General features: G+C 40.9%; 1 protein-coding gene across 1 annotated transcript in view; it reads left to right on the top strand.

The window, feature by feature from the left end:
• The window catches only part of KIF16B (kinesin family member 16B), a 382,671-nt gene that overhangs the window by 169,513 nt on the left and 187,418 nt on the right, over window positions 1-25,740 (top strand). The window contains 2 exon segments of the mRNA XM_030196349.1: window positions 6,344-6,426; window positions 13,435-13,523. Of these exon segments, the coding sequence (XP_030052209.1) occupies window positions 6,344-6,426; window positions 13,435-13,523 (172 nt within the window).

Below are 25,740 nucleotides of genomic sequence, written 5' to 3'. Positions count from 1 at the left end.
TTTAGTGAAGGGAAATCTTGCCTCACCAATCTATTACATTTCTTTGAAGGGGTGAACAAACGTGGATAAACGTGAGCCGGTCAATATTGTGTTTCTGGATTTTCAAAAGGCATTTGATAAAGTACCTCATGAAAGACTCCGGAGGAAATTGGAGAATCATGGAATAGGAGGTAGTGTTCTATTGTGGATTAAAAACTGGATAAAAGATAGAAAACAGAGTAGGGTTAAATGGTCAGTATTCTCAATGGAGAAAGGTAGATAGTGGGGTTCCCCAGGGGTGTGGTCTGTGCTGGGACCGCTGCTTTTTAATATATTTATAGATATTAAGAGATGGGAGTAACTAGTGAGGTAATTAAACTTGCTGACAACACAAAGTTATTCAAAGTTGTTAAATTGCAAGAGGATTATAAAAAATTACAAGAGGACCTTACGAGACTGGGAGACTGGACATCCAAATGGCAAGTAATGTTTAATGTGAGCAAGTGCAAAGTGATGCATGTGGGAAGAGGAACCCAAACTATAGCTGCATAATTCAAGGATCCACATTAGGAGTCACTGACTAGGAAAGGGATCTAGGTGTCATCGTTGATGATACGTTGAAACCCTCTGCTGAGTGTGTGGTGGTGGCTAAGAAAGCAAATAGAATGTTAGGTATTATTAGGAAAGGAGTGGAAAACAAAAATGAGGATGTTATAATGCCTTTGTATCGCTCTGTGATGTGACCTCACCTTGAATATTGTGTGCAATTCTGGTCACTGCATCTCAAAAAAGGTATAGTGGAATTAGAAAAGGTACAGAGAAGGGTGATAAAAATGATAAAGGGGATGGGACGACTTTCCTATGAGGAAAGGTTAAAATAACTAGGGCTCTTCAGCTTGGAGAAAAAATGGCTGAAGAGAGATATGATAGAAGACTGTAAAATAATGAGTGGAATGAGTAGATGTGAATTGTTTTTTACTCTTTCTAAAAATACTAGGACTAGGAGGCACACAATAAAGCTACAAAGTAGTAAATTTAAAACAAATCGGAGAATCTTTCTTCAATCAACATGTAATTAAACTCTGGAATTCGTTGCCAGAGAATGTCGTAAAAGCAGTTAGCTTAGCAGGGTTTTAAAAAGGTTTGGATAGCTTCCTAAAAGAAAAGTCCATAAGCTATTATTAAAATGGACTTGGGGAAAATCCATTGCTTATTTCTAGGATAAGCAGCATAAAATGTATTGTACTATTTTGGGATCTTGCTAGGTACTTGTAACCTGGATTGGCCACTGTTGGAAAAAGAATGCTGGGCTTGATAAGCCTTCAGTCTGTCCCAGTATGGCAATACTTAATGTACTTATGTCTAGAACAAAATGTTTAAGTTATAGCCCTAGACGTTTTTTGTTCCATTATGACTGTAAAACATCCAAGTGGAGGAGTGGCCTAGTGGTTAGGGTGGTGGACTTTGGTCCTGAGGAACTGAGTTTGATTCCCACTTCAGGCGCAGCAGCTCCTTGTGACTCTGAGCAAGTCACTTAACCCTCCATTGCCCCATGTAAGCCGCATTGAGCCTGCCATGAGTGGGAAAGCGCAGGGTACAAATGTAACAAAATAAAGTGTTAAGAATGCCTTAAGCCTACCCTAATCCCACCCCCAACATGCCCCCTTGTGATTTGGATGCACTACAGACAAATTGCATAGATAAATATCTGCAAAATAGATTTCAAAAATACTGATTTGGATGTATTGGAGGAGAAATCCGTCCAAATGCTGCTTTATGACACTTTTTGGATGTTTTTCTTTATCGAAAATGAGCCTCAAAGCCTATAAAGGTTTGGAGGGCTAAATTTGGGCAACTTTCATTTTTAAGTTTTGTATACTATAGAGTGAAAATTCATCAAATTTTATTCATAGCTTTCTATGGTTTACAGAGATACAGATGTTTTAAGTTTGCTATTTTCAAATATGTCTTTCCGGAAAACATACTTTTTAATTGATAAACATTTCTAATTTTTTAGGGGTCCTTTTATTAAGGTGCATTAAAGGATTTACCACATGCTAAATGCTGAGAAGCCCATTTTATGCACATGGGCTTACTAGCATTTTGCACATGCTAAATCAGTTAGCGCACCTTAGTTAAAGGACACCTTAAAGGCGTAATTAGTTCATACTGGTGGCTGAAATTTTGCAGGATTGTGCAGTTGACTTCCCTCTATCTTGTTATGTAAATAAGTCACATAACCCACTTTTGGTACCCTTTCCAAATCTCTTGCTTTACCCCATTGTGAACCTTTGTATTCCCTCCACACTCCATCCCACATGTTTAATGGCTTCATGACCTGTCTTCAGCTCTGAACAAACAGGCTTCTGTGCTGAAGAATAGCAGGGAAAAGAGCAGCTCCATAGGAGATTGCAGAATAGATCAGCAACACAGCACAAAGTGAAAATATGGCCACTGTGGCTTTTTTCTTACTTCTCTCAACCAAGCACTGATTGGGTCTGTGGATGTTTCTTGCCTCCTTTTCTCTACCAAGCGTTAATTGCCCTCTGCAGATGATTCCCTTTCTTTTTACCTGAGGGCCACTCATTTCGTGGGAGAGAGGAAAATGACAGCTTCAGTAGGACAAGTTAGTGTCTGACTTCCATTCACTCAAAGCTGCCCTGCCAACTTTCTACTGAAGTGGCCTCTGGTCCCAGGTTACAACATTGTTCAAATTAGTATGGTTATATATGTTTTTGTAAATTATATGCTAAATTATGCAGGTTTGTAATTGGGTAATTTTCCAGGTTATAACATGTCCGCCATACAGTAGTTGTGTGTAAGACTATAATATACTTAAGCTATTTCAAAATAATTGTATTCATTACAGACATGCAAACATGTCGAGGGAAATTTTATAACATAGGCATTTACATTTATGTGTATGTAATATGAATAAATGCTTAGAATACTAGCATTTATGTGCATATGTTAGGTTCCACACTTATGTGCGTAAGAACAAAGTACTGTTCTGGAAATACCCGCTTAATTTACAGCGCCCATATTTGCAAGGGAGGTGTACATAGGGTGGAGTATGGGTGAAACATAGGCAACACTCTCACTTATACCACTTATAAACAGAACGTACAGTATTCTCTAAGTTATTATTGAGAAGGCCTGTTGCATTTAGCCGTGCGACTTACACCAGCTCTGTGGTTTGAGTAATTGTGTGCACCTAAATTTTAGGTAGTTACCTCTGCAGTACCTGTTGAGTTTTCCCAGCATTTTCCTATCCAGTTAATACAGGGACAGTTTCCATATCCTATTTAGGTGACATTAACTGCACCAAGTTAAAGCATGATAACATATTTGTGAAGTGCAGACTCCAGTCATTTCTCCATCCATGCTGTTAATGCAGATATTAGCAAGTACTAACAACTGAGGCACTGCATTAATTGGTAATGCTTGCTAACTGCCATGTTAAAAGCTAACACAACTTAATAAAAGAGCACCTAAGTTAACTAAACTAAAAGAAAATACTCAAAAACATTTAAGGTAAAGACTTTGTATGTGAAAAGAGTATTAGAACGCAGCAATCATGCCCTCTTATCTTATTCCTTTTGCCACTGCACACTTAAATGGAGTGTTTACTCCTAATATATGTTATCATGAGAACCACCCCAGTTTTTCATATTAAGAGACTGATGTAGAAAGCCCTGTGACGGAGGCATCTGCATTGACACCACTCCCTCCATGTCCTGAACTCCCACACTTCCCACACCCCTCCCGCCACCCAACATGACCCCCTTTCCTCCCTCGAAGTTTAAAAAATAAAAACCACACACACACTCCCTGGTGTCTACTAGCAACCCCCTGACCCTCCCCTCCATGCCGTACCTTGAAAGAGGTAGGAGTGATGCCCGCTCACTCCTACCTTTGATTCATCATGCCTGTTTCTCTTATACCCTGGAAGGGAGGGGGGATTGGGGGTGCCAGTAGACACCAGGGAAGGAAATGTATGAGTGTGTGTGTGTGTGGGGGGGGGGGGGGGGGGGGTTATGTTGGGTTGAGAGGGGGATGTTGCAAGACACCAGGGAGTATTTTTTTTAAAGTAGTGGGTAGGTAGTTGGGTCAGGGGAGGAAGGGTGCCCTAGACATCAGGCCCTAGACCCTTTTTTTTTTTTTACTGTTGGGGGCAGGGTGGAGGGAGAGGGCCACTAGACGCCATGGATAGATACAGAAAGCCACTAGATGCTAGGGACTGAACTGATGCAGTAATCTATTGGGGGGGGTGGAGGGAGAGAGCAGCTAGACAACAGAGAATGATCAATGTGGAAAGCAATCGGGAGGGGGGAGAGTGCTACTAGATACTCACTGTTCTATGCTGTGCTGGACCTGGCAAAAACTTTCTCACATTGTATTCCCATCAGAAGCTACAGTTTCCTTCCCTGTATTGCAGCAGAATGTTTAATTGGCTCTTTACCATCTATTTTAATGGGATGTGTGCAAAATTGAACACCCAGCTGAACCCCTTCTCTGCATTTCTTGAAAAGCAATGTGAGTAATAAAGCACATGGTAATCGCGCAGTTATACTCACAATAGCTTTCTGCATTGGCCTCTAAGGATGAAAATTACAAAGGTGCAGTAAAATAAACCTGAGGTAACGCAATACTGCAAGTTAGGTACTCTCAAGATGAAGGAACGTCTGATCAACCTTGTAAACTGCATTATTCTGTTCCCCTGGAGCATCAGCTGCTAATGCTTGGCCAGGTGCCCCTGGGAGCCTCTTTTTAAAGTGATACAATGTCAAGCAGTCCTTCCCCTCACAAAAAAAAAAACAGGGTAGAAGGGGTCAAGCCCCACCCAACTCCTGTTGGCTCTCCTGAGAACTCCCCACCCCACTGTAGGCCTAACTCAGTCATTATTGGTGGTCCAGGGGCAGCAGGAATTCCCAGTCATTCCTGCCCCTGCCAATTCTGGGTTCAGAATGATGCCCATGGCCTCTAGCAGTAATCTCACAGTTCTACTCATAGGGATCAGACTACTATATAAAGGGTGCAGAATACCTGCAGCTTGTCAGATTAATCACAAATTAGGTTATTTCTTTTCCATTAGAGTCACTAACTCTCATGGTAAACTAAAGCCTTTAGATGGAAATAAGGCACAGATGCTATTTTGAACATGGCATGGGTAGGATTGAATTGCTTGGGATTCTTTCCAGCTCCTGGACCCCTTAACCACTGGTGATGATTTGCAGTAGGGCTGGGAGAGGAGTCTTCAGGGGTCCGGGGGGGCCAATGGGTGTAGGGGGTAGGGCTTTACCTCTTCTATACTGATATGTCTTCAGGAGGTTGGGTGGGAGGGTATCTTAAGGGGGCCTTGCTGGGTGATGAAGGGGGACCTCTGAACTGCATATTTGTTTTGCTGTTTTCTTTAAAATCACAAAAAAAGAGGCGATAACCAACTTCAGCAGTCCACAGATCTCGAAAAGAGCAACCAAACAAGCCAGCAGTCATATGAAAATATATGTACTTTATTAAGAAAGCAACCTGTTCTTCTCTGGATTCTTTTAAAATTGTACCTGTTAGCTTTGGGCCATGTGTTGGCAGCCAGTGCTCCTAGGTAGGAAAAACTAATGCCACCTTGACATGTTTTGCATCTCATTATTATGTAGCTCATGGTCCCTTAAACTAATGTGTATTGCAAAGTAATGCATGATTTTGTCATTTAGGAATAGATTCTATATATGACTGAACAATCTGTGTGGGACAAAAATACGCATAAACGTATTCTGTAAACTACGCCTAAATTTTGGCATACTTTATAGAATAAGCCTAAATTTCTGTGTGGATTATAGAATACGCCAAGCTGTCTGCAAGACATAATATCTGAATTAGGCACAAACCCGGTCTATTCTATAACAACATGCATAAATTTGTGAAACACCCACGACCCGCCCATTCCATGCTCATGGCCACACCCCTTTTTCAACTATGTGACTTAGAATTTACGCACATCATGTTACAGAATACACTTAATTGTGCGTGTAAATTCTAATTAATGCTAATTAGTGTTAAGTGCTTGTTAATTGACAATTATTGGCTTATTAACTAAATTGCGCATGCAAATCCAGAATGCGACCGAATTTCCGCTCGTAGCTTAAGTTGCACTATACAGAATCTGGGGTTAATGCACATTGATCAGCAATAATCATGGGTTATTCCCTTAACACAGTGCTTCTCAATCCTGTTCTGGAGGCATACCTAGCCAGTCAGGATTTCAGATTACCACAATTTTACTTAGCTGTATCCATGTTGTTTCTGTATTATTAACCTGAGTCTGCTAGATGTTCAGGTGTCATTAAAACTACATGTTTTATTGCAGGTGCTGTTATACTACTTGGAAGAACCAATATGTTTCGTTTTAATCATCCTAAGGAGGCTGCTAAACTGAGGGAAAAGCGAAAGGTAGTCCAGAATTATTGGATTTGAATATCTATATCATTTCATCATGTATCTAAAATATTATGTTTAATTACTTTCTGTATATTTCCGTACATTTTATTTCACAGGAAGAGTATGAAATATGTTGTGGATATTGACAAAGTATCCTGACAATCCTGTAAAATGTTTGAGGTACCTCGTCTGTTGTGTACTAGTAATCCATTTTGAATTATTATCATTGTTCCTAATGCTGAGTTCATGTTGAAACATATCAGGCTCTTGATAAAGTTTATAAGCTTTAGTTTAGATTTTGCTGGTTACAAAGAACACCCTTGGTGCCATTCATTGTTTAAATATTTTTGTGTGCATACTGCTAGCTATGAAGATTTATAAAAGTCACTATATATGAACATGGTGGACACTCAAGGCAAAGGCATTTTTATCACAAGACAGGATGTAAGATCTACTCAACACCATCCAAACTCAAGTAATGGCAGCAAAACATTAGATGAAGAAGCTTGGATATATGACCTCTAGAGGCTTTTGAAGTCTTCTCATATAAAACTGACAAAGAAAACTGAAATTCCAATGGAACCAGTTTGTGCAACTATTTTTCTTAGCAAGTCAAAGATCCTACATGATTAATAAATGCCCTTAATTGCTGGACATCTCTCAGAAACCTGTTAAGGTATTTCAGTGTCCAACAACCAAAACCATCAGGGCACAACAAAGTATAATTACCTTTGGTGTTGGTATATTTGGAGTCAGCAATAAAAATACCAAAAACAACTATGCAAATTCCAATACCTCACCGGGAAAGTAATCCATAAAATCATATGCTATAGGAATCAGTTTTTCAGAGTATCATGCTGAGTTCAAGTGTTGCAGTTCATCAACAGTATTATGATACTGTTTATGCCTTTTGCATGGAGAAAATGCAAGAGCTTACAAACGGTCTCCTAACAGATATTAAAAAGCACTTTGTCAGCCCTATGGGAAGGGTATGGAATGCTGTAATAAAGATCTATGTAGATGTTTTCAGTACATCAAGGGCTTCATCTGTAGCCATCGGAGTTTATAGGTTTTGTAGGTTTAAAGCCTCAAAATTGCATGAGAATCTTGTAGACTTTTCATGTTACATGAGACAGTCTCTCTTTTTGGAGACAAGGTGGTGAAGAAGATGAAAGGCATAGTAGCAGGTCATATTTTTGTCCATCATCCTCTAACCATGGCTGCAGTGAACCAGTATTTATTTATTTTATTTTATTTATTGCATTTGTATCCCACATTTTCTCACCTATTTGTAGGCTCATTGTGGCTTCCAATATTCCTCTCTGGTTATCGCCACAACGGAGTAAAGGTACAATTAATAATTACATAAGAGCATGGTAACATAATGGGATAAAGCATTATCAGTCAACTTCCTATGGGAGGCAAAGGATAAGATGTCTTGCTTTTGAAAATAGCACTAACAGCTGCAGCAACAGCAGTAGCAGAGACCCCATCAGCAGGATAGACAGCAGCAGCTGAAGGTTTAGTTATCTGTTCAGCCTAAATCTTTTTCTTGCTTTTGATTGCAAAATACAAGTGTAGGTAATCAATGTGTAAACACTTTGCTATACTGTATCTTCCTGTGTGAAACAGACCACAGTTCAAGGAGGAGTGAGATCTCATCATTTTGCTCAGTTGAGATGTAAACATAATATCTGAGAGTTATTACCCCTGGAAAGACAGACTCTTTTACCAGGCATACTTCACATGTAGAAATTTTTCATCAGGAGTTCTCCTTTGCAGTCAAATGCAGTAGAAAATGTTTTGATCAGAATTCATGGTTTTGGTAAAAATATATCCTAGTTCCTAAAAATTAAAAAAAATGGAGGTCTCAAATGAATTAGCAACCTAAGAGACCTGAAAAATTCTAGGTGAACTTATTGGGAACCATTTTTTCAATGGTGGACATAAATCACTGGCTATATTCCCAGAATTTAAAGTGTTTGCATGTATATCTTAATTCATGTGAATCACAGGAATGTCTTGCATTTTAATGACAGCCTGTAACGGGGTTTATAGGACACTGCTCCTTACCCTTAAGAAAAGTCCCCCTTTAAGTAACCTGGGCCTCCTTAAGAGCGCAGGTCCCACCCCGGGAGGAAGTAAGCAAGGAAGGAAGGGCGGAGTCACAACCGGGAAATTCAAAATGCAGGACCAAGCAGAAGTTAAGAGAGCCCAGGAAGGAAAGCCGTGAATCCCCACTGTGTGTTGCTGAAGCGCCCATTCAATAATCGTGACCTGGCTGAGGTAAGCCATTGTTACTTTTTGAATTGACTTTGCAAGTCTGTTCTGCGGTCTGACAGGAGCCAGATCTGGAGACTGTATAGGAACCCGGAACCCTGCAGGCTGTGTTTGGGGCGTGGCAACTTCGACAGTTGTGGACTGTGTTTGGCCTGCTGCCAGAGGGCCTGCCTATGACTCTCTTGCTGAATTGAAGAGTTTTTCCCACCCTATATCTCGACCCCTGTGAAGGAACAGGCACGAGAATCTCTTTAAATAAATACATTTGTGTTTCATCTGTTTGTATGGCTGTATTATTTCACTGGTCATGCCCAACCCCCGTTCAGGGTGTCACACAGCCCTACAGAAGGAAGGGCTTTGTTTGTATTTATTTGTATAGCAATTGGATGATAAAGGGAAATTCCAGAGAAGAAGCCCAATAGTTGCTGTACCATAGTATAGGTGGTAGTTACTATGATTCATCATTTAGTTTTCAAAAATCCAGTTCACACTCCAAACACTTTTATGCTCTGTATTATCAAGGGAAAAGCTGTTTGCTGCTGCACTAAAGAGCATTAGAGCGTTGAGTTTACTCTCAATAGTAACAGGTAAGAAATTTATATTAGCTTACTGCATATTGAAGATAAGTGGCATGCCAGCAGCACTTCAACATACTCAACCGATGTTCAAATAACAATTTTTGCCCTTATATAGAAACCTGACCCTTAGTGTTAGTATGGCAAAACTATCTCCTAGGAGTCACCAGTGCTATTTTGAACCAGGCACTGGCAAGGGCAGAAGCAACTAGAATTCACTCCTGCTTGGACCCCATTGATAATGGGGATCTTCAAGGTAGGCCTGGGGTGGTGAGGTACCAGAGAATGCGGGGGTGTCTTGGTTGATTGGGGAGGGTCTGGTCAGGGAACCTTGAATAGAGGGGGGGCCTGATGTGGCAGGCCATCCAGGGAGGAAGCCAGTCAAGGCAGGAGGCCTTTATGGAGTGTCATCCAGATCAGGTGGACTTTCTGGATCAGGGGAGCTTTATGTGTGTGGGGGTGGGGGTGATTCCAGATTGGGGCAGCTTGATTTGGAAAGGGGGAAGAGCTTACTTGACCAGTCTGTTCAAGAAGTGACTGCAAGCTTCGGGCTGCAACGTTGCAACCCAATACATCCAGGACATGTATAAATGTACTGTAGTTTATGCCCTGCAAGGTTCAGCATGACCAGGTATAAAGATCTGAAATATTGATTAAAAATAGATGGCTCAAGTAAGTTCCCATGGAGTCAGCAGTCTGGCCAGCTGCAGGTAATCATGTGCTTGAGAGATAAGCTATGCTGAATAGATAAGTGATTAATAGCAAACAAGACAAAGGGACAGTCTGAAGAAAATCTGTAGGGTATTGTGTTTAAGGAGGTGGAGCAATCCAGGTGGTTAGAATGGAATGAGCTGAGTATGCGAAATGACACATACACGTGTTTATGCGGTGGAGGGTGGGGGAGCAGATGTGGAGCAGGTGAGTGGAAAAGCAAGGTTCATGCAGTGACCATTCTAGGAAGCCAACCAATGACAATGAAGGAAAGCTATAAACAAGTCTGGTAGGCTGGTTGGTGGAAGTTATGTTAACTGGGACAGGGTACCACAAAGTCATGTGATATAGTAACAGAATCATATGAATATGGTCAAGTACACACAGGTAGATAAATGTATAAAAGGAATGGTTTATTACTACAGAAACAGGAATCTTGCTAGCACTGAGTAGCGCTTTTGCTTCCAGGCTGGTAATTCCCCCACAGGAAGGAAGAAAGACTGTTTTTGTATGTACTACTTATGAATTGTAATTTCCAAAACAGCAATTGATGTCTATTTTCCTATTTGTAATAAATAAGCTTCTATGATAAATTTATGATTGGCTAATGATGTATCTCTTCCTGTGTTCTTTAGTCCAAATTAGTTTATCCAGGGAGATAAACACTCTGAAAGTTTAGCCTTACATCTTGCAGCCTGTCTGATAAGGAGTCATAGGTATAGGGCTAAACAGGTGAAATAACCCCAGCAAAAGCTGAAGTTGTTTTTCCAGCTAAACCACTGCTTTCAGTGTTTACCACATGCTGTGTTAGAGAAATTACCTAGTAATGAGGTGCTTTGCAAGCATTTACATGCTTTGCATCTCATTACTCTGTACCCCACAATAACCTAAATACAATGAAACTTGCATTAGAGCCCTTTAACAAGCATTAAGGGGCAAATAACACAGCTTGATAGCTACTCCTCTTAATGGCATATCTTATTCAAGGAGTCTGGTCTTGAACAGAAATGTACACGTAAACTAACTGAAGCTAAGACCAATTTTCAGTGCCTTATGAATGTTTCAGGTATGGTAAAGGGCAAAGTCATCTTAGCCCAAGCATACAATCAATTAGTGATGTATTATATAAATAAACAGGAAGATATAGGATCACCTACATTTTGTAAGGTAGCAAAAAGTGTTTAGGACTGGACAATTTCAAGCAAAAATATTTCTAATTACAGTATGTCTGCCTACATCATATAGCAAATGTTCTGTCTGGCTAAAGCCCTACTGTAGATGAATAGGTAGCTTTGCAAATTTTTTAAAGGTACAGAACTCTTCAGATTGATCAACTTGATTTTTGATTTATTTATTTGGAGTTATTTACTTCCTTTATGAAAAGAGTTCACTGGCGGCCATTTACAGTAAATAAAATAACCTTGACATAGGCAATACACAAAAGTCCTTTGTTCCAAAAGACTAATAATAAAAAGACTAGCAATGGATTCCTTTGTGGACCACTGGGATTGCAGTCTTTGTACTTGCCCTCCAATTCCCTTCATCTCAAACACTTTTAGAAAGCTGGGACAGAAAAGAGGAAGCATGATCATGATAGCTCTTTTGGGACTCATTAAATATGGTTTTCATGTATTCAATATCTTTACAGAAATTCTTTGATTCTCAGGATAGAGGAAAATTTTATTTATCCCATTATTCAATCCTTAGCTCTTACTGCATGGATTTTGAAAGCCCTGTAATATTGGTCTTCAAACAATTCAGTAGAAGATCATATAATTTCTGTTTTTTTTTTTATTGAATTTTCAAATAATATATCTCCATCAAATATGGAAAACAAATTTACTGTTTTCAAGTTTACCTCATTTATTGTATTTAGGGTACTTGTTATTTTACTATTGTTATGCTATTAACAAAATTGTACATTTTATGTTAAACTGTACCTGCTGTACACTGCCTTATATTCGTCCACAAAAAAGAGAAATAAAAATCCAAGAACAATAGAAACTGAACAAAATAAATAAATAAAGCAAGGGATTAGACAGAAGATCATATAATTTCAAGTTCCAGCGTATGAAAAATCTCCACAGTCATTTTATTTATTCCATTTCATCCATTCTAATGTAGGTTCTCCAATTGTTAAATTCAGGTCTGAAAACAAATTCAATAAGATTTTATCTCAGTGCTTTCAAAGTTTCTCATGAACACCATGAAGAACTGTTGTATCTCTCCACACTTGGTTGCAAATTTCATAAAGGGATCAAGCAATTTGGAGATAATTTTATTAATCCATTGTCATTCATATATGGCCTGTTTATAACTTTCTGACCAGTATCAAAGTACATACATTGTTGGTGATTGGAAAATTATATGTAGCAGAATCTATTTCAGTGACTGAGCCCCAGAGATGCTTATGTATCTATCTAGATATAAATATTGATATAGATTTGTGACAGACTGAAACTTGGTCATTCTTTATATACATAGTACTACAACTTGGATTAAACAAAATTGAAATCTCCTAATACAAAAAATATTTTTTTAAATATTTTTCTAAAAAATATTTTTAATGTGCTCAGTCCGTACCCATTCCAACCATTATATCCCCAAGAGGAATATGTGGTAGTGTCACAGATGGAACCATCATTGCACATTAGATGTTCCCCTTCCTTATAGTGTATGTACATACATCAAAACCAACCAAATGTTTTTTTGGCATTTAGATCTTATTGCATTATAACGTGTAATCCTCTTTATATTGCAATTATAAATTCTTAAACATTGCTGTATACATATTAAATGACATTCATTGAAGCTCATAAACAGCTACACATACATTATAATGCAAGTACTGTCAATATGGAGTTGCTAAATTAAACCATAGGGAGGTACATAATGGTGTAGTGCCACAGGTGTTGAAATCCCCACATATACATAAACTACAAGCAATACTGCTAGACTTACAACATATGCAAGTAACAACAAATCAGTCACTTCCCTTGAGGATATATCGTGCTTGTGCTTCATAAAACCACTCTCAACCCATTCAAAATGTCCAAAGTCAGACTTAGACGTCATATCGAAAATGCCCCTCCATATCATGGAAAGTGGAATAATAGCATTAGGGTAGAGAGAAGCATTCTGAACTCGGGAAGCATGTCTGCATCCAAGGTATTCATTGCAATTTGAAATGCAGCAAAGCTATAACTTGTGTTGTGTGTGTGTGTGTGTGTGTGTGTATATATATATATATATATATATATATATACATACACACACTTAGTCCATATTGTATGTAATTTGTGTGCAGAGCTAAAATACATCTGAATATCTATGAATGTTTGCAATGGAAATCATAGAATATTTAGCTAGCACAGAAAAGCTTGGATAATTCATATTTGTTAACCGTGATATCGGTGTTTGGTTTAATACCAATTAGTATGGTTCATTTTTGCAGAGTGGATTGCTACCTTCCTTCAGTTTATCTATGACAGACCTTTCAAAATCTTGCGAAAACCTCTCAGCTGTAATGCTATACAATCCAGGGTAAGGTATTTAAGATTTCTTTTTTCTTTTAGCCCAGAGATATTTAGATCAGTTTTCAGCCAGTTTGGTGAACAGCTTAAGTACTAGCACCAGCATATACCTTAATTCAGGTATTCAGCAGCACCACTAGTATAATTGACATTGCTGAATAACTAGGTAGTGTAATCACTGTGCTAGCATTATCTGTTTAGTTTAAGCTTGTTGAAATAAAATGTGCAAATAGGTTAGCTGGATTGTTGCTGAATATGAATTTTGTTGGATTGTTCAGTCAGGTTTCAGCTCAGTACTATCCATATAAAGGTTGAAAATCCATGTATGAGTCAGTCATATGTTCACCAGCCATAGGCTTTGAATTTCGGCCCGATCGTGTTTGTTTTTAATGTTGATACTGAAAAAAAAAGATAAAATTGGAGTTAGAAGCACCAAATGCTGAATGTATGCAAATGTTAATTATAAACTACTTGATACTTTTCCTTTAGATATTTCAAATATTTTAAATTGAGCTTTAAAAAGTCTGTATTTAAATATTATCTACAAACTTTACCTAACAGAGCTTGACTTTTACCAGTCTTGCAGTAAAACTTAAGGGCACTTTAGTAAAGCTTAGTGCATGCTAACAAAATTGGCATATGCTAAGCTTTAGTAAAAGGGCCTTTTAGTTTATCAACATTCAAATGTAACCTAAATACCACCATAAATAAACTATACATGTCAAGAACTAGATGGCAGAATTTGTTAGGATGGTGAGATGAGAAAATAAAGGGCTAGTGATTTATGAAATGAGGATAAACGGTGAAACTCATTCCAAATTGCTTTTCAGTTGGAGTTGATAACAGAGAATTATTACATAACTTGATATAAACATGATTGTAGTAGTGTGGTACTTGCAAAGATTAATGCTTCCATTAACTCGCTATAGCATTCCACTGTAGATTTTATTTTACAGAAATTTTAAAGCACAAAAAGCAAAAGTAGATTGTTATGTAAGCCACTTATCTAGATTACTTATGGCATCTTGGTAATTTGTTTTTAGATGTATTAAAATATATATATATATATATATATATATATATATATATATATATATATATACATATAGTAACTGATGGGAAATATTACTGTTTACTGAAATGTTCGCTTACAATCATTCTATTAATAAATCTGTCTGATGGAAATTTTATTTCAAAAGTTGGTGAACTAGTAGGACAATTAAAATAGTTCATTCATCTTTGTTTATCAGATGTTTTGAGTTCTTCATATTAAAAAAAAAGTCCATCAGTACATATCTTTTTAAGGAAAACTTGAACCAGTCAACAGAGGAAACGTATTTGTGGTTTAGACTTTATATAAGGTTGCACTACCCAGACATGTAGCAACTAGGGACAGAGACTATTATTTAGCATGTGGCATAAACATCACCACAGTGGTGTAAGCATGCCTGTGCAATTATTTTTCAACCATAAAATATAATAGACTTCTGTGAGTATAGCCTACATTCTTTCATATATGTAACCATCTGTTCTGGTTGAATACCTTTATTTCAGGCATGTTGTGGAAAGGAAGAAGGTAGAATTTTAAGATTTAAAGGTGTCCAGGAGCAATATGTGGAGAGTGATAAAGAATAGTCAGAAGCGCTAAACACATTCTGTTCAGTGTTTCCAGATGATGTCAGTGGAGAAGGACCACAAAGGATTAGCATAAATACTTATGGAAATGGTATAGATATTGTACTGTTCACAGAAGAGAATAGTTATGAACAACTTGCAAAGCTTTATTAGAGCTTTAGAGATATGAGAGGTTCTGCATGATTTGGAAAAGATAACTGTGGTCTCCTTTCACAAAGTGGTGGGAAACTACAGATCAGTAAGCCTTACCTCAGTGGTGGAAAAAGGTATAAAGATGCTACTGAAGGAAAAGATAGTAAACTATCTATAGTTTATTGGGTTGTAACATGTGAGGCTGATGTGCATAGTCCAGGAGAGATGTTGAGGTAGTGAAAAAATGTGATAAGGCAGTGGCCAAAGCTAGTGAGTTGCTCAGCTGCATAAAAAGAGACACGAGTAGAGAATTAGCCTAATGGTTAGTGCAGCGGGCTTTGATCTTGGTGACCTGGGTTCAGTTCCCATTGCAAGTCCTTGTGACCTTGCGCAAGTCACTTAACCCTCCATTACCCCAGGTACAAAAACTTAGATTGTAAACCCTCTAGGGACAGAGTAAGTACTTGCATATAATGTGTACAGCACTGTGCACATCTAGTAACGCTATAGAAGTGATTACTACTAGTAGTAGAAACCCACAGAGTAAAGGAGGCAATAGTGCCCTTGTATAGCTTGTTGGTGAAGCTTCACTTGGATTATTGTGAGTTTTAGAAGCCATGATTTTGATAAGGAAGCTAGACAAAAGAAACCAAAACAGTGTAAGGACTGCACCAGAAGAAATATGACATGAGACTAAGACCTAAATATGTATATCCTAGAGGAGAAGAGGGGCAGAAGAAATATTACACAAACATTTAAATACTTGGAATGTATTAATGTACAAACAACCTTTCCCAGAGGGGAAAAAGTTGTAGAACTAGGGATGTAATAAGGAGCTTACAAGGAGGTGGACCTGGGAAAGTTGGGGGGGGGAGGTTCTCTCTCTGCCCCCTCCACCACACAGAAAGCTTGATGGGGGTCCCTGAGATGCGCTCTCAGAGGAGATGGTGGAGACTAAGGTGCTGGGATTCATAATGAAGTGGGATTCAAAATGAAATGCGATAAACACAGGATCCCTGAATAGTAAGAGGATAGCAACCAAATTAAATAATTTTGTTCTTCATCCTTAAAAACATGAGTGTTACCTGCATAGAGCAGCAAATGCAATCCTGAATGAAGACATGAGAAGTAACTTGCATGGAACAGCAGTTCCAACCCAAATCACCTTACTCGGCAGACTAGATGAACCATTTCAATCTTTTTCTGTCATCATCTGCTATATTATAAGGCAATTTTAAAAGAAATTTTAATGCAAGACACAATTTTTCTCTCTCAATATACTGTTAATAGAGCCTTTGCATTCCTGTGATTCTGCATCAAGGATTGCATTAACTGACCCTTGCTGCAAAGTTGAGTAGTTCTTACTGTATTTGAGGAAACCAGAACCTGAGATAGATCAGGGGAAGGCAAGTGAGCATGAATGAGAGAACAAGGAGGGAAGTGTGAAATCTATTTTTTTGTTTTATGTCTGTCAATTTTCTTTCTGTGGTCTCTTTTGCTGAGCTGGCTGGCAATAGGAGGAGGTTTTATTTACATGTTAAAAGCTTAGGCACTGTCATACAGACTAAACGTAATTCCAAAAGGTGTACAATAGCTTAAAAACATAACCTATTATTTATTTATTTATTTATTGCATTTGTATCCCACATTTTCCCACTTATTTGCGGGTTCAGTGTGGCTTACAATACATTGTAAATGATGGAAATACAATTTGTTACAACTCGGTTATGGATTACATTGTGAGGAGTTATGCGAAGACAAAGTCAGAGTATCGTTGAGGGAAAAGAACAATGGAACAATGGAAAGAGACAACTGGAAACTGATAGGGCAACAAAACAATAGTAGGAGATCATTCGGTATAACATTTTTCTGTAAGTAAAGCTATAAATGTGGTAATATTAAAGGGGGATGAAAATTCCAAGAGAGTGTATTGATGTATTACTGACAGTGTGTGTGGACTTCGTGTGTTTTGATCCTTTCAATAAATTTTATCAAAGAGATGAGTCTTCAATAATTTGCGGAAGTTGGTCAGTTCGTAGATCGTTTTCAGGTTGCGTGGTAGTGTATTCCAGAATTGCGTGCTCATATAAGAGAAGGTTGATGCGTGCAGTGCTTTGTATTTTATGCTTTTGCAATTAGGGAAGTGGAGGTTGAGGAAAGTTCGGGATGATCTTTTAGCGTTTCTGGGTGGTAGGTCTATTAAGTCAGACATGTAGGCTGGGGCTTCACCATATGTCATTTAACAAAGAATTCCTATTGCAACATAACCCACACAATCAAAGCAAAATTGTTTATACATGACCTGTCCCATGTAAGAGTGATGCACCTGAGGTATCGAAATCCAAAGGAGCTGCAGGTGATAGGGGTTGAGAAAGTGTTAAGCAAGGATCAGGAGAGGAACCTTGCGGTGATAGTGTCTGAGGATCTCAAGGTTGTGAAACAATGTGACAATTCAGTAGCTAAAGCCACAAGAATACTAGGCTACATAGAGAGAACAAAAGAGGAGTTACTGCCACTGTACAAGTCATTGGTGAGGCCCCACTCGGAATATTGTGTTCAGTTTTGAAGGCCATATCTCACTAAGAATATAAATAGACTTGATGCTGTTCAGGGGAAGATGACAAAAATGGTATGGGGGTTTGTGCTAAAAGAGATATGTGATAAGACTTTTGAAGACCTGAATATCTACACCTTAGAGGAAAAGAGGGACACGGGAGATATGATACAGATGTTTAAATACTTGACAGGTATATATATATATATATATATATGTGTGTGTGTGTGTGTGTGTGTGTGTATATATATATATACACACACACACACACACACAAATCTTTTTCAGAGACAGAGAAGTAGTAGAACTACAGGATAAGAATTGAGGTTGCAGGGAGGTAGACCTAAGAGAAACATCTGGAAAAAAAAATATATATAATATATATATTTTACCTAGAGTAGTAGGATCAAAAACAGTGACAGAATTTAAAAACGCATAGGATCAATACGGAGTATCCCCACATAGGAAGAGGAGGGGATCGAAGCAAAGCTCAAACAAACCTGACACTTTAAAAAGACATAGAAGGGTATAACCTGTAAGAAGCAACAGGTACAACCCTAACCTAAGAAATAAAGGGCTGCAACCTGCACAGAGTGGCAGGATCAACTGGTCTTTATCTGCTGTCATTTACTGTATTCACTGAAAACCTAGTCTATTGGCAGCCCTCAGACTGGGAGTGAAGACCAAGGCCCTCTGTGATGAGACTTTGAATATCTCTAATATTTCCCGTGTCTTCCCTCTCCTTTAGAGTATGAATGTTTAATTTCAAATACCTGCAAGGTATTACTACTACATAAAAAGCAAACCTGTTTCAAGGAAAATGATGTTCTACAAAATATATAAACATAATAAAATAGAATCAAATATTGAGAAAAGAAAATATAGAAGGAAGGAAAACAACTATAAAAGTAGAAACCTAAAGCTATTCCATTGTAGACAAGAGCTGTCATAGAAACTAAAAGATCAAGAAAGACAACTCGCACAACAATGGTTTTAAAATGTTTCAGCTGGCCTGATGATCCATGGGCAGTGCTGTGTATCACCTGCCAAGAGGTCTGGGTTTGATATCCTAGCTCAGCAACTCTGCTTCATTGGCTGGCTGTGGAGGGAGTTGGAACTAGCTCAGTGTGGTGATAATAGTGGTTGGATTTACGGACATTATTGACAGGGCTCTAGAAGAATCCCTGGTGCATAGCTCCTAACTGAAGATTATCATTTCAATAAGTAGTGTGAAAGTAAGTTGGGGTGAATATAAGGGAACATCTCTGTGTTGTTGTGAATGAAGTCTGAGGGAGAATCAGATCTCACCCTGGTTTCGATTGAGCAGTAAGCTCAAAGGAGAAGGAAAATACAGGGTCAAAAAGTTGTTACCCCCCCCCCTTCCCAATACAAAATACAGGGACTTAGCAATATGTCTGGTCATTTGTGGTGACCGGTTTGTATTCTGAAGTTCTAGTATATATTCTTAAGTGCGTGTATTATATTACACTAGTAAAAAAGGCCTGTTTCCGAAACCAATGAAACGGGCGCTAGCATGTGGCCTTTTGTGTGTGTGTATGTGTCACAGAGTTATTTTATGTGTGTGTGTGTGTGAGGGTGCGGTGTGTGTGCAGGTTGTTGATGTGTGTCTTTTTTTTGTTTTGTTTTATTTTTTGCTTGGGGGTTGGGGGATGTGCTGTGCTGTCCTTGGTCGCTGTTTGCTGCTGGCTGGGTCGCGGGTAATCCTTCCAGCTGGGCCGCAGCTTGTCCTGTTCGCCCACGTCCCAGATGGTGACGGGCACATTGTTTTCTGGCTCCTCTGACTCCATGTCAAGCGATCCCAAATATAGTCTGTGCTATAGGCCCTCTGGCACTCTTCAGTACTGGCATTAGGCTTTTAAAAATTTCTCCCCCCCCCCCCCCAGTCTATTTTTGCACATACCCACAGCAGGAATATTCTTCTCTCGTTCCAGCGGTGGTTCTGTGCTCTCCGTGCTGCACAGATAATGAGCCATTCTGCTGGGGAATGCTCCTCCCTTATTGTCACATAGTTTCCTCTGATTGGTCCGTCTTACGTTGCCTAGTGTTGCCTGGGAACGGTGTTGTGATGGTCCTTTGTGTTTCAGAATGTTGAGGGTGTTTTTTCTGATTGGTCCGTCATGCGAGGGCGGGGCAGAGAGACATGGTCAGTGTTGTGGCTTCACCACCATGAATCCATGAACCCTTCAGGGAGTGACTGAGTGACTTCAGAACGTTGTCTTCAGAACGTTGAGGGTGAGTTTTATTATAGTAGATTAGAAAACTGATTTCTTAAAGTAACACAGCTTTTCAGGGTTTCACAGCATTGATTTAATAACCAGAAAAATTATTATGTGGTTATCTGTTCTTCATACTTTAGTTGTTGTACAAATCAATCCAGCCACATCAGGTTTCTTTTATTATGAACAGAACAGTTGCTTCCTAAGTATAAGAAGTATGGGGTTTTATTTTTATATACTCAATTCCCCTCCATCTTCACAAATTGCAAAACATGAAAGTTCTTTGATATTTCTGGGTGATCTGACACTTCTGTCAGAACTTGTAACAAACATTTGAATATTCATTCACTAAGGTTATGAGCTTTATATACAGGCTTATTCAGAAGTGATTAATGTGTAGGCTTCTTGGAAAGGGTAGAATGGGGGAAGGGTTATATAAAAAGAATGCAGTTTACTTTATGTCCACTTTATTACCTACCATTCACATTCAAAAGCATGAAGTGGTTTATTTTCTTGTTCCATAGACCCCTTACTGTTTGTACACATGAGCTCCCCTTGTTAGCAGTTCATTTTTTAAGTTCTCCTGCTGTGAAACAAATTGTTCATCCTTGAAAATGAGTAATTTACTATGAAGGTTGCATGTCATAATGCATATGAACATTTTCTCAAAATAACTATTTATTTTAGATTGAGTGCTTCATGTTTGAAGATTATTTGGGTGAATGGGTTTTGTTTACTATAATTGTGTATGTGGTATGTAGGTATATAAGTGGTTTTCAAATCTTGTCTTAAACACTCTCTAAATAATGTGTTTTGAGGGACCCAAGGATTATATTTTAGAACCACTGATTTGTATACTTAAAGAGATACATAGATTCAGCTTTATATGCCACTAGATGAGAGCTGTGATGATACTCTAACTGTTTTGAATAAATGTACTGAGAGGCAATTACAAGTTGGATGAAGAATTATTTAAAATTGAATTCAGAGAAAGTTGAAATATTAGGGCTATGAAAGTTAACAGCTCTGGGAGGCCTTTAGTAGCCTGTAAAGTTCAGATAGTGAGTTTGGGGATTTAACCAGATAGTGCAGGTATCATCTGTGATTAAAAATCTGTCATTTTCATCTCAGACAGCTAGCAGTTAAGCTTTTACTGATTTGTAGTATGTTAAATAAATTGAACTTTGAACCTGCACTATCTGCACTCAACAATCTTGTGCTAAATTCACCGATCCTTGTAATTTTTGCATTGACCTTGCAATATCCTTACAAGATCAGCACAAGATTACAGGTATGCACATGGCTCAAACCGAAAACCATGTGATGCCAACATCATCTGTTTAAAGGATGATGCAGGAGATACTGATGAGCCACATGAGAAGCTAGTTGGGCCAGGATCCAAGTGGCCTACATAAAATGTGTATGAAGTTCATATTTAATTTCAAATACAATGAGGTAAAGTTGAATTTTATTTAACAGCAGTTGTAAGCCTTTTTTCTATTTATTGTCAAAGTTACCTAGAATAGGTGTCTACTTTCATTTATAGAATAGAAGCATAGCATATGAGATACATATTTAACATTTAGGTGTGTGCACTTAGAACGGCCACAGATCTGGTATAAGTATGAGTGCCAAAATGTGTTGGTTCTTTATATACCACCTTTCAGGGGCTGCCAGTACAGCAGTTTATTTAAGAATAGTTATTGAAAGGAGAGAGAAGAGGGCGAAAAAATGGAGTGAGGTCAAACAAAGAGAAAGAAAAGAAAGTCATAGTTCAAAAAGACAGGCAAGAGCTCTGCTCTATGGTGTTTCAACAGCACCTACAGTGGGGGAAATAAGTATTTGATCCCTTGCTGATTTTGTAAGTTTGCCCACTGACAAAGACATGAGCAGCCCATAATTGAAGGGTAGGTTATTGGTAACAGTGAGAGATAGCACATCACAAATTAAATCCGGAAAATCACATTGTGGGAAAGTATATGAATTTATTTGCATTCTGCAGAGGGAAATAAGTATTTAATCCCTCTGGCAAACAAGACCTAATACTTGGTGGCAAAACCCTTGTTGGCAAGCACAGCGGTCAGACGTCTTCTGTAGTTGATGATGAGGTTTGCACACATGTCAGGAGGAATTTTGGTCCACTCCTCTTTGCAGATCATCTCTAAATCATTAAGAGTTCTGGGCTGTCGCTTGGCAACTCGCAGCTTCAGCTCCCTCCATAAGTTTTCAATGGGATTAAGGTCTGGTGACTGGCTAGGCCACTCCATGACCCTAATGTGCTTCTTCCATATCATCAAGCTGATCAATCCATAGACTGGTGGGTTGTGTCCATCTACCAGCAGGTGGAGATAGAGAGCAAACTTTTGCCTCCCTATATGTGGTCATGTGCTGCCGGAAACTCCTCAGTATGTTCTCTATCTCAGCAGGTGGTGGTCACACACAGCAGCAGCTCTGGCTAGGCCTCCAAGCCTAATCCTTAGGTTTTGTTGAGGCCTGGGGTTGAGGGCTCTTTTGAGCAAGTGCAAACCTGGTGGTGCCAGGTCCCTCCTTTTCTCCCCCCTCCCGCTGGCTCCGTTAAAAAAAAAAAAAAAAAATTTTAAACGTCCTTAAAGGCGTTTATTTCGACGTTTATTTAAACGTTCATTGCAGCTACTCACTGGGACACCAGTTCGTTACAGCTCGGAGCGGCAAGCAGGTAATTTTACCTTTTATAGCGGGCAGGGGGTTCCCCGATTCTTCTCCTCGTGGCATATGGCGTCGGAGGGCGAGGGCGCAAAGGGTCGCTCCCCGGATCGCTGGAGCGCTTCTAAAGGGGATGCGGGGGTTTTACAGCCTGATTCGCCCTTGATGGGTGACAGTTTAGTGACCGATGAATGTCCCGGTCCTTCCTCCGGCGTGGCGGTTTTTCCCGCCATAAACGCCCATCCCCCGCTCCTCGCCTCCGCCATCTTGGCCGGCCACGCGGCTCGGACGGCTTCTTCGTGGGCCGCCCTTGAGGTTGGAGACATTAATGCCATGAACGCCCTTAATTTGGGCGACGGCACAAAAGCGGCTAAAGTTAAGCGCCGTTCTTCCCGCGCGGCTCCTTTGCGGAGTGTCGCGCCGGACGCCATTTTGGATGCGCAGCATGTCTCTCCCCCGCTCTTGCGAGCGCCGGTTGAGGGTGCGTCTAGGGCCGTGGCCCAGGCTGCGGAAGTGCACAGTCTGGGGGGTTTCTCCCCCGAGTTTGTTTTGCTGCTGCATCAGGCCTTCCTCATGCAAAACGCTGCCCCTGCTCCCTCGTCTGGTAAAGAGGTTGAGGTTACCAGAGGTAAACGCCCTCGGGTTGATTCCCAGGCCTTGGAGGACTTTGTCTCCTCCGATGTAGATGAGGGCAGCGTGTCTGAGGTCTCCCAATGGTCCTTTGCGGATTCCTTGGAGGAGATAGATCCCCACTCGGATGGAGCGGATGACCCCTCTGCAGCGCGGCTTTTTAGCCCAGAGGATTTGCCCAACCTGTTGTTACAGGCCATGGACACTTTGAAGATTTCCTCTCCGGAGGACGTCTCTCCCTCAGCCCCTGTTGGCTCTGCCATTATGCCTAGAACCTTCCACGTGCATGATGCCATGCACACCTTAATTTCGGCTCAATGGGATGTCCCGGAAGCGAGCCTCAAAGTGGCTAGGGCTATGTCCCGCCTCTACCCTTTGCCTGAAAGTGAACGTGAGGCCTATCTGTGGCCTACCGTGGATTCTTTAATCACTGCGGTGACTAAGAAAACGGCGTTGCCGGTGGAAGGTGGCACGGCCCTAAAGGACGCCCAAGACAGAAGATTGGAGGCGGCCTTAAGGTCGTCCTTTGAGGCGACTGCTTTAAGTTTGCAGGCCTCGGTTTGCGGTTCCTATGTGGCCAGAGCGTGCCTGACTATGGTGCAGCGGGCTTCCCCCTCGGATCATTCCTTGAGGGCTGATTGGCCGGCCCTGGAATCGGGCTTAGCCTATTTGGCAGACTTGCTGTATGATGTCTTGAGAGCCTCAGCTAAAGGCATGGCTCAGACAGTCTCTGCGCGGCGGTGGCTTTGGCTGAAACATTGGTCTGCTGACCACGCCTCTAAATCCCGCCTGGCTAGATTGCCTTTTAAAGGCAAGCTGCTCTTTGGGGTCGAGCTGGACAAAATCGTGACCGATCTCGGCACGTCTAAGGGCAAGAAATTACCAGAGGTCAGGGCTCGGGCTAGTACTCGTCCCGGTACCTTCAGAGGACGGTTGCAGGAAGCCCGTCGGTACCGCCCGGGCAAGTCGGGCTCCTCTGCCCCTTCTTCCTTCAAGAGGAATTTCTCCCCCAAGCAGCATTCCTTTCGCAGAGACCGCCGTCCCGGAGGTGCTCCCTCCGGTCCTCCCCCAGGGTCTCGTACCCAATGACGGGGCCTTGGTCCACGCCCCAGTGCAGATTGGAGGACGGCTGTCCTCGTTTCTGGGCGAGTGGACCACAATAACTTCAGACGCGTGGGTGCTGGAAGTCATCAGAGACGGCTACAAGCTAGAGTTCTGCCGACCCTTAAAAGACGGGTTCGTACTCTCTCCCTGCAAGTCTCCGGTCAAGCTGTGGCAGTGCAGCAGACCTTGGACAATCTGATCCGCCTGGGCGCGGTCGTTCCGGTGCCAGAAAGTCAGCTTGGCAAGGGACGTTACTCCATTTACTTTGTGGTACCAAAGAAAGGAGGTTCTGTCCGGCCTATCCTCGACCTCAAAGGGGTCAATCGGGCCTTGAAAGTGCGGCACTTTCGCATGGAGACTCTCCGCTCTGTTATAGCGGCAGTGAAGGCAGGAGAGTTCCTGGCATCCTTGGGCATCAAGGAAGCGTACCTGCATATTCCCATCTGGCCTCCTCATCAACGCTTTCTGCGTTTTGCAGTCCTGGGACGACACTTCCAGTTCAGAGCCCTCCCATTCGGGTTGGCTACTGCTCCGCGGACCTTTTCCAAAGTAATGGTGGTCATCGCGGCCTTCCTACGAAAGGAAGGGGTACAAGTCCATCCTTATCTGGACGACTGGTTGATCCGAGCCCCCTCTTATGCAGAGTGCGGCAAGCTGTGAACCGGGTAGTTGCTCTTTTGAGCTCCCTGGGATGGATCATCAACTGGGAGAAGAGCCAGCTGCACCCGACTCAGTCCCTGGAGTACCTGGCAGTTCGATTCGACACCCAAGTGGGCAGAGTGTTTCTGCCAGACAATCGGATTGTCAAACTTCAGGCTCAGGTGGACCAGTTCCTAGTAGCCTCTCCTCTTCGGGCTTGGGACTATGTGCAGCTGTTGGGCTCTATGACGGCCACGATGGAAGTAGTGCCCTGGGCCAGGGCTCATATGAGACCACTGCAACACTCTTTGCTGCAGCGCTGGACTCCAATGTCGGAGGATTATGCTGTGCGCCTTCCCTTGGACCCAGCAGTGCGCAAGGCACTGAGCTGGTGGATGCAGACAGACAAGTTGTCTGCGGGAATGCCTCTGGTGACCCCAGAGTGGATTGTCGTCACGACGGATGCCTCTTTGTCGGGCTGGGGAGCCCACTGCTTGGGAAGGACAGCGCAGGGGCTCTGGTCTCCTGCAGAGGCAAAGTGGTCTATCACCTCCTGGAACTCAGAGCCATTCGGTTGGCGCTTTTGGAGTTCATCCCGGTACTGGTGTTGAAGC

The sequence above is a fragment of the Microcaecilia unicolor genome, chromosome 3, assembly GCF_901765095.1.
Source record: "Microcaecilia unicolor chromosome 3, aMicUni1.1, whole genome shotgun sequence".
Taxonomy (NCBI): domain Eukaryota; kingdom Metazoa; phylum Chordata; class Amphibia; order Gymnophiona; family Siphonopidae; genus Microcaecilia; species Microcaecilia unicolor.
Note: the sequence above shows the minus strand (reverse complement) of the source record. Positions and strands in the feature narration are given on the sequence as shown.